Source organism: Boleophthalmus pectinirostris, unplaced genomic scaffold (assembly GCF_026225935.1).
Source record: "Boleophthalmus pectinirostris isolate CB_2022bp ecotype Guang Dong unplaced genomic scaffold, ASM2622593v1 HiC_scaffold_4, whole genome shotgun sequence".
Lineage (NCBI taxonomy): Eukaryota > Metazoa > Chordata > Actinopteri > Gobiiformes > Gobiidae > Boleophthalmus > Boleophthalmus pectinirostris.
Genome location: NW_026571353.1, coordinates 17,659,669 through 17,678,667, shown reverse-complemented (window position 1 = coordinate 17,678,667; position 18,999 = coordinate 17,659,669). Strand labels below are relative to the sequence as shown.

General features: G+C 38.7%; 1 protein-coding gene across 1 annotated transcript in view; it reads right to left on the bottom strand.

The window, feature by feature from the left end:
* trpm3 (transient receptor potential cation channel, subfamily M, member 3) overlaps positions 1-18,999 on the bottom strand; it is an 88,290-nt gene that overhangs the window by 27,660 nt on the left and 41,631 nt on the right. The window contains exons 2-9 of the mRNA XM_055161508.1: positions 18,707-18,786; positions 17,443-17,644; positions 16,763-16,976; positions 15,671-15,795; positions 13,350-13,521; positions 7,737-7,911; positions 7,305-7,428; positions 1,645-1,717 (exon numbers count right to left, since the gene is read on the bottom strand). Of these exons, the coding sequence (XP_055017483.1) occupies positions 1,645-1,717; positions 7,305-7,428; positions 7,737-7,911; positions 13,350-13,521; positions 15,671-15,795; positions 16,763-16,976; positions 17,443-17,644; positions 18,707-18,786 (1,165 nt within the window). The remainder of the gene's footprint in view (positions 1-1,644; positions 1,718-7,304; positions 7,429-7,736; positions 7,912-13,349; positions 13,522-15,670; positions 15,796-16,762; positions 16,977-17,442; positions 17,645-18,706; positions 18,787-18,999) is intronic.

The window sequence follows — 18,999 nt, the reverse complement described above, 5'->3', positions numbered from 1 at the left end:
AGGGCAACTAAAACAGAGTGTGAAAAATACCTTGTAAGTCACATGACCAATGAGTTAGAAATAATGGTGTACAGACGAAGGTACAGAATTTTTTTTTAGAATAAAAGACAATGTTGTACAATAGGGCAATGAAATCATGCAGGCAAACTGCTACACATACATAATGCAAGAAACAAGCAGGCACTAGCTTTCCCACTTCTTATCAAAAATATTCGACAGCAGAACTACAGCTCCCCTAAACAAGTGACAGATGTGTGCAGTTTGGAGAAAAATAATAAGCACCTCTCTCATGAGATAATTTGATACTGTACGTCAAGCTTATACAGTGTAAAACAGCTGACAATCAACCACACTTTGTCTGAAGATAATTTGAATTCTTTATATGTAAATGTAAAATGAGTCAAAGTAATTCAAATCTCTTTTATATATATACTTGTATGTTCGTGAAAAATGCATACGGTCTAGTCTGGCTTTTCATCCACATGCATAGGTATGTGTGCTTGAGGGCATGTTTGAAAACTCCAGAGGGCCTGCTTAACGCCGGATTCCCCAAAGAGTCAAATGCAATCTTAATCAATATGAGCTACTGAATAACCAATCAAAGGTATGGATCTGTGGTTCATGTGTGCGTGGGCGCAGGAGGGGAAGAAAGGACCGGATAAGAAAGAACAGTGAAGCGGAAAATAGGATAAAGAACAATCAGCGGTTGAGTTTAATTACGATGTCTGCACTTTTAAACCCATCTACTGTCGTTCAATATTGGGAACTACATAGTAATTTGTTATATAATAAGGTTAATGGTGTTTTGCTTTAGAGTTACTCTTTAGGGTTAAGTTTCAAAATTGTATCTAAACTATCAACAGTATGACTTATAACAATAATAATCTTTCTGCAGTCTTTTTGACTTGTATTGTTGTAAAACCTGATCACAGAATATTTTTGAAAATGGTTTGGCAGATCATAAAAAGCTAAATAAAAGTTGCTGTGAACAAAATAGTTTTGTATCACCTCTAGTCAATAATCAGTCTGGGAAAAGAGATTTAATGAGCAGCTGTGTTCCTGATGCTAACTGATTCTGCTCCAGGTGCTGGTGCGAGCATGATGCATACAAAATCGCTCACCTGAATCCAACTTGTCAAAAAGAACAATACAAATCTAAAATTAATTATCAAATGTTTCAATTCATCATTGTTTCCAACTGATTGGCATTTGCAACTGCAGCTGTTATGAAGTACAGACTGAGCTGTAAACAAACCAAGTCTTTAAAAATAGTTTATACAGTTTTTTTTATTCTTCTGGTAAGATAAGACTGTACCATTTAGTACTAAAATACAGTCCTGAATATTTTGTTCTCTGTATCATCATCACATGTGAAACCTGACTGTTTTAGGGTTGGCTTAGATCTTTATGATGGCTCTAGATGCTTTCCTTGATGTTATTTGTAAAGTGGTAGCGTTGAACCAAAAATACATAAGCACATGTCTATGTTTAAACCTCCTTTGTGTTGAAAGTGGGCCAGTAAAAGCTTCATATCTACAGAAGCGTCTAAATAACAACATCCCTGGAGATATAGTAGTATCATAAGGGAGCCAGTTACACTACAACTATGGCAGTACTCAAGCAGACACACAAACACATACTCACCTTTGAGTAATGCAGTAAGGATGGCCAGGTCAATGTCCTGATGACCCTCTGACCCCATTCGGAAAACTGTTATCTGGCACATTATAAGAAAATCAAAAAGACAGATTGAAACAAATTGAAAAATACATTGTTTATACTGCTGCCAGTCTCAATATGTTTAATTTTAAATATTTGAATTACATTTTGACATATTTTTCTGGCCTAAATATGCATTTACACAAATATTAGTTCAATGTCCAAAAAGTACAGAAAAGTAAAAAATTTATTCAAACTATTTAATCAAACCAATCATGCAAATATTGGCAGCTGCCAATGACAAACACATCCAATTAAAACACTATTACAAGTTGGAAAAAATAACATTTTGTTGAAATTTTACTAAACTTTGTCTAATTCCAAAGCCAGAAGATGTATGGTGTATTGTGAGCACACTGACATTTGGGATGTCATTTGTGTTCTGTGTAATGGCCCTGGGATCAAAGCGCTAGCAGAGCAGAGGAGGAACTATGAGTGATGGCACAGATTTGGTGGATCATATTTCTGAGGTAAAGAAGCTGTTGTGCCATTGTAGAAGTAACATGTACATGTGCACATGCTTATATGGTCATGCATGTGCGAAGGGCACCTTGTGAGAGCCATGCACGCGTGCGTGTTCTGAATGCCCAACAAGCTCTTCTCTAATCTTTCCATCCACACATCCATCTCCTCCCACCTTCCTCTCCTCCCTGCAGCCCATCTTTCCCTCTAAATGGCTTCATTTCGTGGAGCTCCAGGAATCTGTGGGATTTGCTGCAGCTGCAGCTCCCTCAGGGAATGTTGCAACATTGTGGAATAACCCCTCCCCTTCCACGCTCTCCTTACATCAGAATGTAAAAGTGCCATAGTAGACCCCTATGATTCAGTCTCTATTATGGTGCTCATTCATCTGATTTAAAGCATATGTCGAAGACACATAGGCTCCACCCCCAGAGAGTAACGAGACCAAGACATCATCTCACACCTTCGTCCTGTGTCATGCATTCCAAAATCAATCACGAATAGCAGAAGCATCGGGTGTGTGAAGTTGCATTTGTGTGTAGCCATGTGTGTAATCAGGAGGTTTTTCCCCAGGTGAAATGGAGGTGTGATGGGATATGAAAATATCGATTGAGGTTTCTTATGAGCACACAGACCAATAAGTGTGCGGCACAGTGAGTAATTTCTTGCGCATTTTGGACTTTAGTCATACTGTGCCAGTAGCGATATTATTCTTTGGTCGAATGCCTCGACTTTTATTCTAATTGATGCTAACAACGCGTTTAGGGAGCCATCTGTTTAGCACACATGCAATGCTATGATCTAACCAAGTCCATGTGCATTCAAGCAGGTGTTAATGACTGCTCTGCTTTTGAGTTTAAACCAAATTCAAGATTCAGCATTGTTTTACTAAACAAAATGTCCAAAAATACTAGATGCCACATTTATGATGATGGTAGAGCCGACAGCATCATACACATTGTAAGTATCCATCATTGGATACAAAAAGTTTTTATCAAACACAAATGTGGTCAAAGTTTGACAATCAACTTTCATTTCTGAGGTTAAGTGCAAGTTTAAAGAACAGCAGAGCACATTCCTACACATACAGGTCTCAAAAACGTGAACAATATAGGAAAAGGTCAAAAAGTTCTGCACTGTATCTCAATCCTTTTTAACTATTATGTACATCAAGTGACGAAATCCCAAAATATCCTGGTGAACAGTAATTCAAATAGTTTTTTGGTCTATAATGATAGCTCCAAACAGGAAACTGCCCTTATATTTAGAGAAATTCTACAATGCAGCATGCTCCCACATATAGACTGAGGTCTTGGCTGCATCAGGGCACATGATGGATGGTGATGCAGTGGAGGAGAGGTAATGATTATTGCAGGTGTTGGCTTTTGTTTCCTCTCCCCCTTCTGATCCATTCACCTTTACCTCCAGCGTTCCTTGCACACCTCATCCTACAGTCACACTCCCACCTCCAGACAATAATCTAGCAGCAACCTCCCACTGATACATGCATCACCCGCCTTATCCTCCACTTCCTCCCTAGTTCTTCCTCTCTTCCTGAGCCGTATCCCCAAGGTGACCCTTTGGAATTGTGCAACCCGTTTAGAATGTAGCTCTACAGCAGCTTCGGCAGAGCAACCAAATAGCTATGACAATAAAGGGTTACTAATTTAATCTCAATGACCCTTCAGGGACTCATCAGAGAAAGCAAACACTGAGCTTGTGCCCATCGCTTTTGTCCTAGCAAACAGCCAAGATGCTCATCGTAAGTGTAGTCTAATAAACATGGGAGGCCTATTATTCTATATCAGGAAACACACTATTTTACCATCATGCAACAGAAGGTGAAAGTAATTTATAATTTAGAATCATGATGTCACCAAATAGTGGCTGTGTCTCAGCATTAAGCTGGTTACCTGATTTTCAAACCATGATAGAGTTAAGTAGTTATTTAAATTCCTTTTGCACATTGTTATTATTCACATGTATGATTGTTTTGGCATTAGCACAGTTTCAATCTTTTTTTTTTTCAGATGGAAAAATGAAGCAAGGTGGACTACCCTTATGCAGCCACTCAACTCTCCTTCCAAATCACAACATAGTGACGCACATAGCTCTGTAGCGGTATGTTTTTTGTCACTAATTCTGGTATTACACTTCTTGAAGAAAAAGTTGAGTATTGCATGAAAAACAGCAGGAAGGATGTTTTGTTCCTAGGACAGGCAATGTCAGATCATTTGCACATGTTCCAGAGAGGCTGAACTCCACGCTTAGAAGATTGGAAAAGTGGTCTTCACGCAGCAATGAGCTACACTGATTAGAAAACATTCATCTTCATTTAACAGGCGTGGATCCATGTTGCGACATGTGCATACACAACATATATCGTCTACAGCCAGTGGAGCATCTTCTGTGGTCCAAGAGTTGAGTGCCATAAATGGTATAGTAAAAACACTAAGCTAATCATGTCGTGTGCATTAAATCAATATATCATATGAAGTGTAGGTATGTACACATGACTGGTGCTAGGCTACTAGAGTGAACATTGAAAACAAGACCAAGCTTGCACACTTAATCCCAATCTGCATTTAATAAAGTTACAACATTTCAATCAATGGTTCTTCCTCCACTAATTGAAACATTGTCATTAAATCAATATAATCATTCAATATTTAGAGGATCTTGTAGAGAAATAAGTTATTTTGCCAATTCTTATTTCTGTAACTTTGCTGAATTTTGGTTTATATCCAAATAATCGTCTTTCTCTTTGGTACATTGTCCCTGCCATCCCTCTCGCTCATGGTCCATTTAAGTCACTTGTTCTCTGCCTCATCTTCCTCCTACTCCTTCTTAGTTTGTGTTGTCAGGAGGCGGGGAAACACAGTGGGTCTGCAGTACCTCCTCCATATTTAATCCAAATTAAACATATAAGGACCATTGCCAGCTAAATAATTCATAGCCAGATGGGGGATACCAACACAAGGTAGTAAAACAAGATGGGGAAGGAGATTAAGAAATGTACTGCACAAATACACATTAACATATCCAAAAAAGTTTTTCAAATAAACTGAGGTTATGTTGTTGTGCCTGATCATACAAATAAACAGCAGAGAATATAGCAAACACAGAAGAGGATGCAGCAAAGTAACTGAAGCACAAACTGTCTACATGAATAAACCAACATGCCGAAAATAAGGAAATAAAGTCTCCGCTTGCTCCATATGACCTCTTGGGCACACAGATAAACACAGCACATGAAGCAAACTAGTCCATCTACTCCTCACTCTAAGAGAGTGTCACATAAGAAGTGCAAGATAAAGTAGAAGACCTGTTACATGGTACCACACCGCACTCTTTCCCTTCCCACATACATCAACTATCACTGTTTCTCTTCCCTTTGATAACACAAAACGTGGAAGAAACTGCTGTCTGACCACATCAATTATAATTATCAACTGGTCTACAACTTGCCAAACTATCGTATGTAAATACTGTATGCCATGTTTAATTCTATTGTAAATCAAAATATAAAATCAAAATACAGCACACAGCCATTGACTACACTGACATCTTGTAGGAACATATGAAAATATTTAAATAACAGTTGAAAAAAAAAAAAACATGACATTGCACACCAATGTTATGCTTTTTGCCATAAATGTGCACTGACAAAATTAAGCAATTTCCTTACTGGTTGTTTTACAAATTTTCCACTAAGAAATGGGCAATTTCTTTGTTTCTGGGCGAAAGCTCCAGTAGTGCTTATCAGAAAACTCAAGAAAAAGAAAGAGATGTCACAACAATTGTAGGCTATGCGTCAACAGCCACCATCATCTTGTTTTTGGAACATCTCTGCAGGGTGCAAACAGCGTGCTTGTCCATATGGCTAAGACAACAAGATGCTATCAAACTGCATTTCTGCAACATATTGCTATTACACTCAAGATAGGCAATCACTGTTTGAAGAGCAGTATGCTCTAAAAGAATCTGGAATCAACCTTATACACATGGCCGCATGGTGGCAGAGTGGCTAGCACTTTACAGCAGGTAGGTCATGAATTTAACTCCTGGGCTGCGCCTTTATTTGTAGAGTTTCTTCCCATTTCTAGGTGAAGTTCCTGTGGCCATGGGCTTAATATCTGCCCATGCCCACTGCTCCTGACAGGTTACCCAGAGGTATTGAAGGATGGGTCAACGCAGAGCACAAATTTTCCCATGGGGATAATAAAGTGTACATTTCTTTATGTTTCTCTGTATAAAATTTGCAACAAAGGGACTAGAGGCAAATCACACTGTGTTTAACAGTGCTAGAGATCTGGTTAGCAGAAGAGCTATGATGCAATAACTGCTGCAAGCTGTTTATTTGGCTAACATGGTGAGCATAATAGGACGTGTTACTCATCTCTGGAGAAGAGAGTTTCATATGCACATTACACACTGGGATGGCACTTTCAATCACATGTCCACAACTGTGTCGACAGCCTATACTACTGTAATCTGTGAAGCGTGATTAACTCATGCAGAGTATATGGCAAACACACTTATGTAAATGCACACATGGTGACACATACAGCCTGCACTTCCTCCATAAGATGCTGGTTGTATGTGACAGACGGTGCTTAAAAGACCTGGGTCTAGTCCCTGAGGAACAAGCAAGTGTGTCAGTGCTGTTTGGAAAGACATTAATCTTTCCATTGGGTTACACACTCTCAAGGTGAAGGCCATCTGAATGCATTTGCATAAAGTTAACATTATATATCATTCATTAAATGGTATATAGTAAATGGTTCAGTAGAAATGTCATGGTGACAAAGCTCCATTTGGTAAATCAATTTGTCAAGCCTTCATTTCATATTCTCATCTTCACAGAAATAAAGATATCAAAAGTAAATTTTTTAGACTTTGGTGTACCATAAAACTCCCCTCACATTTAGGAAATTTAAATAAAACTCTATATAAATTCCCTACAGAAGAATTATGAATTTTGTTATTTAGCTACACATTTTATTTAATTTCATTGAGATTAAAAATCTCTTTTATCTTTCTCTTTTCTTTCAAGTGTGGTATTACAGGCCTGTTACAAGGATACAGTCCCAAACATACAGTACATAAAGGTGCAGACTCACCAGCTCCTTCTTCTTCATGCACTCCATGAGGATGATGAACAGGTGCTGTGCTTGCGTGCGGCTGTAGGTGAAAGTCTTCTGGATAGTCACCAGTAACTGGTCTCTTAAAGATTCGTTAATAATCCTAGGGCAGCAGAGATATGAGAAGACCAAACCAGAGCCAAGAATCAGAAAAAGAAACAAAGGTTAGAGAAAAAAGTAGGATCAAAGTTTGCCCATTTTCTAACTGCGCACCACTGCATAGCAATAAGCAATAACATTCAAGTTGCCTTTCTGGATTTTGTATTTACTAATTTCTGACAAATATATGAATTCTAATACAAACAAACAAACAAACAAAAAAAAAAAACTATGTGCTTTGGCTCTAAACCAACAGTATAGCATAACAGCCCTTCACTTTTGTTACTCTCTTGAATTATGGAGAATCCATACCCTCCCTCCTCTGAGTATTTATGTCCGAAGGCCAAGATGTCAGAGGCTCGGCCACTGCCATCACAAACCACCACTGGGACTGGAGGAGTGTCCCTGAGGTACTCCAGCACTATGGAGATCACATTAGGGCCTCCTTCAACGATCAGAGCCACCACAGGCACGCCTTGACCAATACCTGCACATAGACACACAGAGCGTGTGAAGAAATGCACTTATCAACACAGTATAAAGCATATAGGCATCTTATAAAACAGACAACAAAGAGGCTCAAAAAAGCTACAACTGAGGTGTAAATAGAAAAACTGTGAGTAAATGTGACAGCTGTCATCACTTGTTAAGAAAAAGCTTCTAATTATGGCAGCCTGTCTTTTTATAAAGCACCTAGACCAAAAATAACCAGCCTACTTTGTGTGCCGTTCCTGTGGCGGTGGCATGTGTGCTGTGCGGATAAACCTAACTCTGGCTGTGTGCCTACTAATCACACACTCTTTAGGATAATTATGCATAATTAGCAGGTGGGTTTTCTGCACATGCTAGGACAACATACAGGAGAAGCTACTGTGGATTTGAAAATTATTTTCCAAATCCTCAATGGAGTTTCCCCTTTTTACTCTCCTGGCTCACCCTCTCCAATATGCTCTTTTTTCTCATTAAATCGTTCACACTGTAATACCAAAGCCCTATGCTAGTCCAATCTATTGGCTAAACCTTTTAACCTTATATTGCTTTTCCCTGCTTTAGCTTATATAGCCACAGCATTCTGTTTTATGAGCTGCTGTTTTGTGCCAGGTGTTTTGAGTCTCCTAATTCGAAAGCTGTGTTAAAGTGGCCCATCATAGTGGTCTGCATTATTCACACTGGAGGAAAGAGCAGGGTCTGTCTCTCAGGCAGTAGATACACATACAAACCCACACTTACATACAATATACGCACACATTTGGAGGAGCACCATTCCGCTTTGCCTCACACAGCCTCGTGCAGCCGTGGATCAGGGACAGTTACATAAGACGAATATTTTAGGGGCCTTGTCTACTTCAAAGAGGTAAAACAGTATGCCACAACACATCACCCAACCCCAAATCAGGAGAGTGGTGTGAAAGTCATAGGTTAATGAAATGCTTTTTCCTTTTTCTTTTTTTTTTCCTGTATTTTTGTCACCAGCACGTGCATATGAGGAATGTCAGATGAAGCATTGATATTGATGACTTATGAGGCTCACAGTGAATGGATCTAAAGCAGAATATAGTCCAATGGAAGCCCACAGAGGAGCGGCTGAGGGGGGAAAGCACAGCTGTGTCATGGCTGAGTGGTTTAAGAGGTCTTTTTTGGAGCAAAATCGCATACAGAAGCTTGCACACACATGTAAACAAACTGAAATGATGGCAAATAAAATTAATCAGATCAAATATAAAGAAATACAAAAGTCTAATACAAAGAATGGGTTTGTGACATTTTATGTTATAACACAGCAATTCATGCTTTTTACTATGTCAAAAATAACAGGCTTGACATTTTTTTTATTAAAGCCGTTCATATATATTTTTAGCTAGTAATTTGAGCTATTTTACGCAAGATAACCTTTCAATGTCAGTGATTAATCATTATTTTCATTTTTAATCAGTTTATAATTTTCTTGATTGATCATTTGGTCTGTAAAATGTCAGCTGCCCCCCTAAGAGCTCAAGGTGACATCTGAGCATTCAGTGCCAACACACTGGACTCCCGAGATGGAGATAAGAGACAACTGTGCAGCTGCAGTCCCCCAAGTCAAAGCCTTCTTTCTGTGGCTTTTCTGTATTAAATTTATCCATGCACATAACAACAAAACCCTGGACTCAAAAGCTGCTTAATAAGGACCCAAGGCCATACAATTCTATATTTACTGTACCCTGCCTAATGAAAGTAAACAGAAGGAGACGGAGAAGGAGGGTAGAGGGAGATGCTAAACGTCACATGTAACATATTTACATGTAATTAAACGAATACCATATACTCCTTTATAAAAACTCTGCACCAGACTTTATATTATATGAGTAATGGCTACTGAGTGTGGCCCAGCTACTCAAGTGGGCCTCACATTTACGGTGGCATTGAATTATTTCTAGCATTCTATAATTCCTACCCATTCATCCTACACCATTATTATAGGTATCTATAAAAAATATATTATCTATAACAGCACATTTCATGCATTTTAATAAATATTAGATGTTTATTTTGATAGATCTAAACAAAGCACTATAGCTCTGAAGTTTTAATCTTTCTTATTCCTATGTATTGACAAGCACATGTTTTCTTTTCACACCAAATAGCAATGTTGTCATTCAAGCAAACACAAAACCTGAACTGACTTCGGGAGCAACAACCCAGTACTTTTACCAATGTCCCACTGGGCAAACACTCCACAAGTTCACGTTGATCATCCTGACATCGTTTTGTGAGACTATTGGTGCATGAACAGACCATCTCTTCAGTCTTCTTGTTCACATGCAAGTATTTATTTGACCACTGTCAGAATGCAAATTTTCACCTGTATACTGCTTCACACTTGGTTTGCATATTCTGATTAATATTTTTTGTCGATATTGAAGCCTACCACATTGCACAAAAGAATCACTTTCTTTGTATTTGGTTTATTTAAGACTATGTTTATTAAAAAAAGAGTTATGTTCCAACTTTGAAATCTCATCACTCGAGAAGTACATAATTTTATCCGCCAAACTGAAAAGTCACTGTTCAATCACTTCTCGACTATGACACTTAAAATTGAATATAACAACCTTCTTGACACCTCCTCTCCCATAGCTTAACTATAATCTCTTGGCTATAGGCTCCTCCACAGTTGAGGTCACAATGTCAAGGCTAATCTGCAATGGAAGACCTTACGGCTCCTGGATTCAATTACTGCGCAGTCCCTTCATCTTTTACATATGGTGTGATTAATGAAACCTTCTCTATACAAAGGTCAGTGAAGGTCACGCAGTAGTTAGTTGCAGTTAAAAAGCACATTCAGTTCACAAAAAACTCACGTCTCTCAAGTTAAATGGATTGTGGCATAAGGCACTCAAGGTGGCTCTTTCATTTGAACAGAATTATTGTTAGCCTGCACTAATAAAATGTTTTTAATCTTTTACATGCCTCGTGTGCTTTCAACCAACTGCTGCATTTGAATAACTACCCAAGATAATAGCTTGGGTGGTAAAAAGTGTCTGCTTTTTTCCACTCTATGACTGAGAAAGAGAAAACAGAAAAATGTGGCAGAGTGCTTACTGCTCTTTCCATTGTGCCATGTTTGATCTTTAGCCATTAAAATCTCTCTGAGTTAACGATATACTGTATTTTCTGTGTATGTGCTGCAGGTTCTGTGAAACAAAATACATGTAATGGAGAATTAAAAGCAAAGAATGACTGTTGATCTGTTTTTGTATACTTGTATAAATGTGACAGCTCTGCCAATAACTGACCATGGTCCTCTATAAAGGTCCATGATGGCAAGCAGAGAGATTCATTAAATTACTGTCACTCACTACGTTTATACGCACGCCAGGAAAACTGAATCTTAGGCCGAGTTAGCTTTGAACGCAATGACTCAAATCTCCCAAACGGCATTAACATATCTGATCATACTTGGAGCACTGATGCATGTGCTGTACTTAGCGTACTCTGATGACCCTAGAAGAGGCATTCAACTGAACAAGGCAAGAAACAGTGAGGAATATATTAGGCATGTGTCTGAACTCACTAATTTTACATGAGCCCCTCCACTGTGGACTTGATACATTAAATTAAAAGAGAATGTAAAAACTACAGTAGTTTCAATGTAATTGCACTTCAGTAAGCAAATGACTTGTGAGCAACATATATCCTATCATGTGTAAAAATCACCTGCTCAGAGTAAATGAATTATAGCTTACCGATGTGTATGTGTTCTCATTGACCTGTATGTAGACCTACACTCTGGAGAAAACTGGAGTTATCAGTGCAAGTAAACTGACTGTCAAAAGTAACGTAAGTTTAGATTGGAACAACATGGATGCAGTGTAGGTATCAAGCAATGCAAATGGTTTATTTCATAGCTGTCCTTCAGTGTGTCTGTTGTGTTTAAAGTGTAGAGAAAACACTTTGTCTACTACTATATACTGTGCAATGGTTGAAAATGCCATGAGAGTCCACCAAGAAGGGCACAATGGGATAGGACACTCAAAAGTGTAATCCCACTATGAGATCTGACAGGTGGCAACAGCCCGGCTAATGTGAAATGAAAAGGTGTTATATGCGAAATAGCAATAGAGCGGCGGCTACAAGAATCCTACATTACAACTCTAATGACCTTATGAATGCCAGGCGTCTGTGACCAATAAGAATCCATTCCTTCGCCTAAAAATGTCCTTCAAATGAGGAGAAAATTACTTTAGCAGAGTTACACAGTGACGGCCACTCCATAGAAAATCGCATGGTGGCACAGCAGGATTAGCTACAGGATTGCCCAGTCATCACAAAACCACCATGGGGGAGATTACGCATATCTGCCCAGCACATGTCTTTCATGTTTCTGGTCAAAATGAGAAACTGCAGGAAAGAAAAAAAGCCAAACCAAACTCATAACCAAAATATTGTTCATAAATGAGCTTGAGTATTAAACTGTTAACTGTTCTCTTCAGTTTTTATAGTTTTGGCAAATCTCAAATCACACTGGAACAGCAATTTGACAGACTCTGGACAAACAATCGATTCCTCAAGTGATGCTTCAAATAAATATGATGCATTTAGCTTTGCCCAAGGCTAGTGGTTTCAGTAGATACACAAGGAACAATACAGATAGATTATGCATTAAATGTCATTGGGTAATACCACAACAAGTGTATAAAAATAAATTGTACATTTCAGATGCACTGAACATTTCGTACAAAAAGGATAAATCTTAGCATGACTCCTGGGTACTAGATGATTGTGAGACGTCTGAGCGCCCCTTTGCCTTCCCAGCCCCTTCTGTATGAATCCAGGCATAGGATGACAAAGGGAAGTCCATTGGTCACGACATTGGTTATAAGATGTTGGGGCCTCAATTACAAGAGTTTTCTCCAGTTAAGGTAAAAATAAAAACCCCAATGTACAGAACTTCAATATATATTATCACAAGCACACATGTAGTGAACCATACAATAGAAGAGTACTCACCTAATCTGCTATTAAAAATTTACATGTGCAGGTCGACAGCTGTGATTTGTGTATTACCTTGTTTTTCCTTATCCCATTTAAAATACAACACAGTAGAAAACAGTGATAATAAAGCAGGGTCACATAAAGACAAGAATTCATCTAAACTACCACAGACTTTGGCAAGAAATAGAATTTGAAGGATGGGACCATTTCAAAGGTTTTCTGAGATGTTTTACTGGTTGTGTTAAAAATATACTGAGAGCATGTGTTTATTACATAGCCAAATAGGAGTAATTTTAGTTCCTTCACAGTTTTAAAATAGAATGTGAACTCAATTAACCCTCAGAAGTGTTGAGAAAACAAGGGCTGAAGTTCCAACATTATCATTATCAGATAATACCTCTGAAATATCTGGGACAGTTAGTTTGTCACGGTACACACAGTCTTACTCACGTGTGTTAATTTTCTGCAGGGAGATGTGTTTCTCCAGTTGCCGTCGGAGTTTAACCTCAGCACCATATTTCCCTGTCGTGCCATTGTCTGCCAGGATGAAATGGGAGTGAAGGCTGTTGAGGACAGTCAGTTTGCTCATTGGGTTGGACATTGTCTGGTATGGACGCACCACCTGGACACAACATAAATCTTAGTATTAGTATTAGTTTGTATTAGTATCATTGACTTGGCTTAAGTCTGCTGGGGCTGTATCATTGACTGTATAAAGAAGTGGACTAAGGGAGTGTGACGTCACCCATAGTGCTCAGCTCTGGCCAAATGAAGCTCATCAAGGCTTGCGGTTACAGGGGTGAATTTGTGAGCAGTTCCATTTTAGGAATAGGAAATTATTTATGAACAAAATAGCAACACCAACACCAGGATCATGTAGAGTGGGTTAATACAAACATATGGACCAAAATGAGCAGCCTGACAGCAGCAGTTATGGAGAGAGGGGTGATGTTTGTTCAGTACAAAGTGAACTAGCATCTATAAGCCAGAGTTAAGCATGATGACTTATGTGTTGAATTTCTATGCTGTTTATACAAGAGCATAATACATATTTTGAGAAGAGAAACAGATATTGTAGCAGTTTGCTTTAAAGAGACAATATATAAGATTTTGTTAAACACTGAACATGATGGCAAAGTTATTTATGTTGTAATTTGGTGTTTTGGTTCATTATTCTTTTTTTTAATCCCCATTAGCTTCAGGTGGTTCTGATTTTTCACATGAGGCCTGGCCTGTCCACATATACTGAGACTTGCAACTCAAACAGGGCCTGCTGGCAGTCCCCAGAGCCGGGCTCAAACACTGTGGTGATCAAGCTTTCTCTGTCTCAGGCCCCAGAATCTGGAACAAACTGTCCTCTGATATCCGCACTATCACAGTCGTTGGCCAGTTTAAATCCATGCTCAGAACTATTCAGACTGGCTTTCAACACTCAGTAATGTGGTGGTACTTTGTATAATTTGTTTTTATTTAACTGTTTAATGTTTTGCATGTTTTTATACTGTTGATTTAATGGGAAAGCACTTTGGACACCTTGACTGTTGTAAAGGGCTCTATAAACAAAGATTGACTGATTGATTGAGATGTGACCAAAGGCCAAAGCTGGCATGCTGTCAGACAGTAAGGACTTTAAGGCACTGGCAATCAAGGTTCAGTTTGGATTATACTGCAGGTTATATATTGTTGTCAATATGAAGCGCAAAATATTGAAAACTGTGATTTATTTGCGGTGGTGATTTTGATGATTATGTAGAAGACAAGGCCAATGCCCATAAAAATAGAGGCTCCCATTACTTTACATATTTATCACAACAATAAACAAATGAGACCACAAGATTTTCTGTTACCCTAATGCTTTCATCAGGTACTCAATTTGTGGTTTTAACTGCAGTAAACTGAGTTGGAAAATATTTTCTCCTAACACATATTTGGCCTTGAAGCTTTATTAATAATAATAATAATGATAATAATAATGTATCAGTTTTGTAGAGCTTTTCTGGATACTCAAAGATGCTTTTACAGACCATTATTAATTCACTGCCCTGGGGCAGACTGATAAAAGCGAGGCTGCCAAACTGCCCCTCCAACACACACACACAATGGCATAAGAACACAATGGCAGTTTTTGCAACTGGCGCCCCTGTGTGGTACCTGATTTTCTACCCAGGCCTGGCATTGCTTAGCTAGGCATTGCCACATTGTTACTGACAAAATAACACAGTGGAATTTTTTTTTATTGTTTTGCTATATATTAGATAAATTTAAATGTACTACATAAAATATATCTATAATCTTATGTGTTTAAAATAGTTATACAGTACTAATTACAAGTTAGAAATAATGCCACTTCAATTTAGTCTACAGGGGCTGAGGCTGACAGCTGATCATTAGGCTCAATGCAAAACCCAATCAAGCATTGAAAAGAGTTTCTTTTCTTCATCATCTTGTTCCAGCTACCAAGTATTAATCGTCCCTACTTGACTAGTTCACACGGACACAGTGATGAAATTTTAACTGTAATCTCCCCTTTATTTTGAATGAGTCAGCATGTGATGCTGTGTCTCACATGGTCTGACTTTGAAGGACTGTTTATCTCTGATTGAATTGGCAAACTCAGCATCTCAGTTAATAAGCTGTCAACAGCAATTTACTCTGTACCACAAACTGTGCAAAGCATGCTACATAAAAATCCTGCAAAAAAGCTGGGAAGTACATCTGCAGCTTATAATGGAGGTCATATTGTTGCTCATTTTGTACTATCTGACACTTACATCTTTGCCAACAAGATCCTCTTGATTTTCGACAATGCCCCATGGTGCGATGCCAATGGTACAGATCTTGCCTCTTGACTTGGAGGCATGGTCTTTGAGTGCATCTCCCACGTGGCGGATAACCCCTGTGTGTATACATCAAAAGAGCAGATCAGGTTTGTGGTCAACATACAATTCTTAAACACAAGTAGTCTGTTGGGAATTCTTGTTGAATCAAATAACACTGACTGGTAAAGATTGTAGCCAGTCTTGTTAACAGAGGCTGAAAATACACCTGAAAGCCATTAAATCCCATCTCTTCTACTGACATGCTCTCCTTCTCTTTCTTCACCCTTAACTACCCTTTCAATCCATTATTTAGCACTCACAAGCACTCTTTGACTCTGGACTCATTCTGTCACAAAAACTTACTTTCTATTGCCTATTATGTGAACACAAGAGAGAGTTAAGTTGTTTTAGGGGATCTTGTCTTCTCTATTAACCATTAACCATTAAACAAGAATCAAAATGTATTTTACAACTCAATTTTTTTTCTCCAAAATCAGGTGTATGATTTGGACCCCCTCAGAATGGCACATCCCAACAGGCATTCCGATAATACATTTATAGAAAACTGTTAAACTTTCAGTAAAGGACAAGCTCTGCTCACACATGATAAAACTATGAATAATTCATACACTGCCAAACTGCCAGTTTACTTCACCCTCTCTGATTCTGTGATGGCCATGGCCAGTGCTCGACAACTACCTTTGTAGATGATTTTAAAGGCTTTTTCACTTTCTCTCTACATTTTAAAATGTAGAGAGAAAGTGCTGTGGTTTTTACAACTCTCCTTCTTCATACCTCATCATCTACTCCTTTCTGAAGCACAAGGACTATCATCCAAATCCAGTTCAAATCCAAGAAGATACTTACAATGTAGTTTAGGTTAAATCCAGCTATAAATCCAACTATATATTAGCCACCAAAGGATTTCTCCCAAGACATGTATGGGTTGCTTGTAGCCAGCTGCTTTAGAGAAAAGCACTACAAAACTCATATATGGCACCCCACTTGACAACAAACCTGTTCTGATGAAAGATATGGAAATACCTGTGTTGACCCCTCCAGTAAAAATCCAGGCTCCTGTTGTCATGGCAGCCTTGATGAGCCCTTTGCCAAAGACCTGCTTGAGTTTGGGCTGTAGTTCAAAGTTCTGCAGGCCTCCGTGCACTGAGATGAGCAATTTTGGCAGATCCAGCTGCCACTCCTTGGTCATCAGATGAAGCAGCAGGTCAGGCTTTGTGTCATATGACACCCGCACATACTGAGGGACAAGACAAGGAAAATATCAGTGACAATAGAACATGTGTATTATAATAGTAAAAGTATGTGAGCTAAGGAGCTAATAAAATCATAACATTGTGTAGTAGGAGAGACTCTTTGCATAAGGTAATCGACAGATGTTTGCTGTGATTGCAGAGCCACATGCGTTATGAACCATCTGTTTATCTGTCTAGTTCACCCACAGTCACCCAACATGACATGTGTCTGGCTGAATAATTAAGCATTTGGAATTCAGCCTAATAATCCCAGTGCTGCAACTGTCTGTGATTTCCTACTCAACTGATCAAATGATCAATTGATTTATCACACTAATTGGAACCAAATCATTTGCTGCTGTAGTTCCTCCAAAACTGCAAAATTATAAACACAACTTTTCTACTATCTATTACTATATTATTACTATTATACTACCTTTAATAATACTAAACTAAACTAATACTAGTCACCATGGCTTTGTTGGAGTGTCCTCCTCCCTGGAACTCGATGGTGCCGAAGGCATCAGTGGGGCTGAGCTGGGTGTGCTTGCTGATTGACCACTTCTCCGATAGGCTGTCATTTTTAGCCAAGCGTTCTGCCTTGTCATTCTGACTGGAGGAGATGCCCGGGGGCAGGCCCACATGCTGACCAATCAGACGACCACAACAACACCTGCAAGACAGGGAGATAACCTTCAGTTCCAAGTCAGATTGTGGCATTCCTTAAGTGAGCGAATGTGGGCCATGTGTAGGGACATATGCCTAGCTGTCAGCCTGCTCAGGCTACATGGTACTGTCGTTCCACACTGGGTTGGTTATACTCTATGTCATGGCAATTTGTATATACACCATGTATATAGCATATGGTCCTACGATAGTGAATGAAGCAGCGCACTCAGGTGTGGTTTGTATTTTTATGTCAGAAGCTGTCACATGACTAATCTTCTTCCTGTGAAAAGTGAAAGCATGGTATTCTATATAGGGTCTCTTAAAATGTACTAACAACAAACTAATTGGAATTAAAAATCGCTCAATAGTCTCCTCTCTCCTTCTTGGAGATATGGAATTTGCAGAATGAATATTATGAGGATTGTAAATAAGGTGAGAAAATAGAGTGCCTTTAGGCCTTTAGGATGCTTTAGCTGCATATGTTCAGTTCACTTGTATATTAAATGCTTTATTGCTACATTAACTAAATTACTCTTACTAAAAATAAACTTACCTGGCCTTCATTTACATTTCAATTCTGGCAATTATGCTAATAAGGCTTACCCACACCTGCAGTGACCTGAATTGGACTTGACTTTCTGAATGTGTCACCCTGAGGAGCAGCATTTGCTCATGTACAGATTTTAATAACATCACAGCACCAGACACAGCAGAGCAGCAAGAGACTGGAGGCTGAGGAGGTGAGAGCGAAAGTGTAATTTCATTATCCAAAAGGGGTCTTATACTATCAAGTGACATATCGGAATAAGAATAGGCTTTTAAAATAGATAAACATTAACATTTAAGTGTTTCAAATTTAGGTTCCCATTGTTTTACATGTGCTTGGATGTGAATGCCAACCTGATACTCAAGAAAGCCAAAAAAGCATTATTGTGACAATGGCCTGAGAAGCGCCTCATTTGTACCTCTGTAATTGAACTGTGTGTTATGCATATTAGATCTGATTACAAAGGTCATGAACTGAGTTATTAATGTTTATTTCAAAATGAGTGAAAATGTTACTCACCTATGGGGGTCTTTGGCGCTTACAATGATGTGAACACATTCTCTCTTGCTGAATGCTCTTTCGATCCACGATTTCTGTGCCTGCAAAACACAGGAGTAAATATTTGTTTTTAATTACACTCTACACAAGGTGTACTGGTCCATGCAGTGTTTCAGATAAGGGGCTCAGACCTTGACCTAAACCAGAAATCTCATGATACAAACTTACTGAAGTAGAGAACTTTAATATCACCTCCAAACTGTACTCCATTAATGCCAACAAATTTATTAAAACTGGCCTTTTGCTTAGTCATT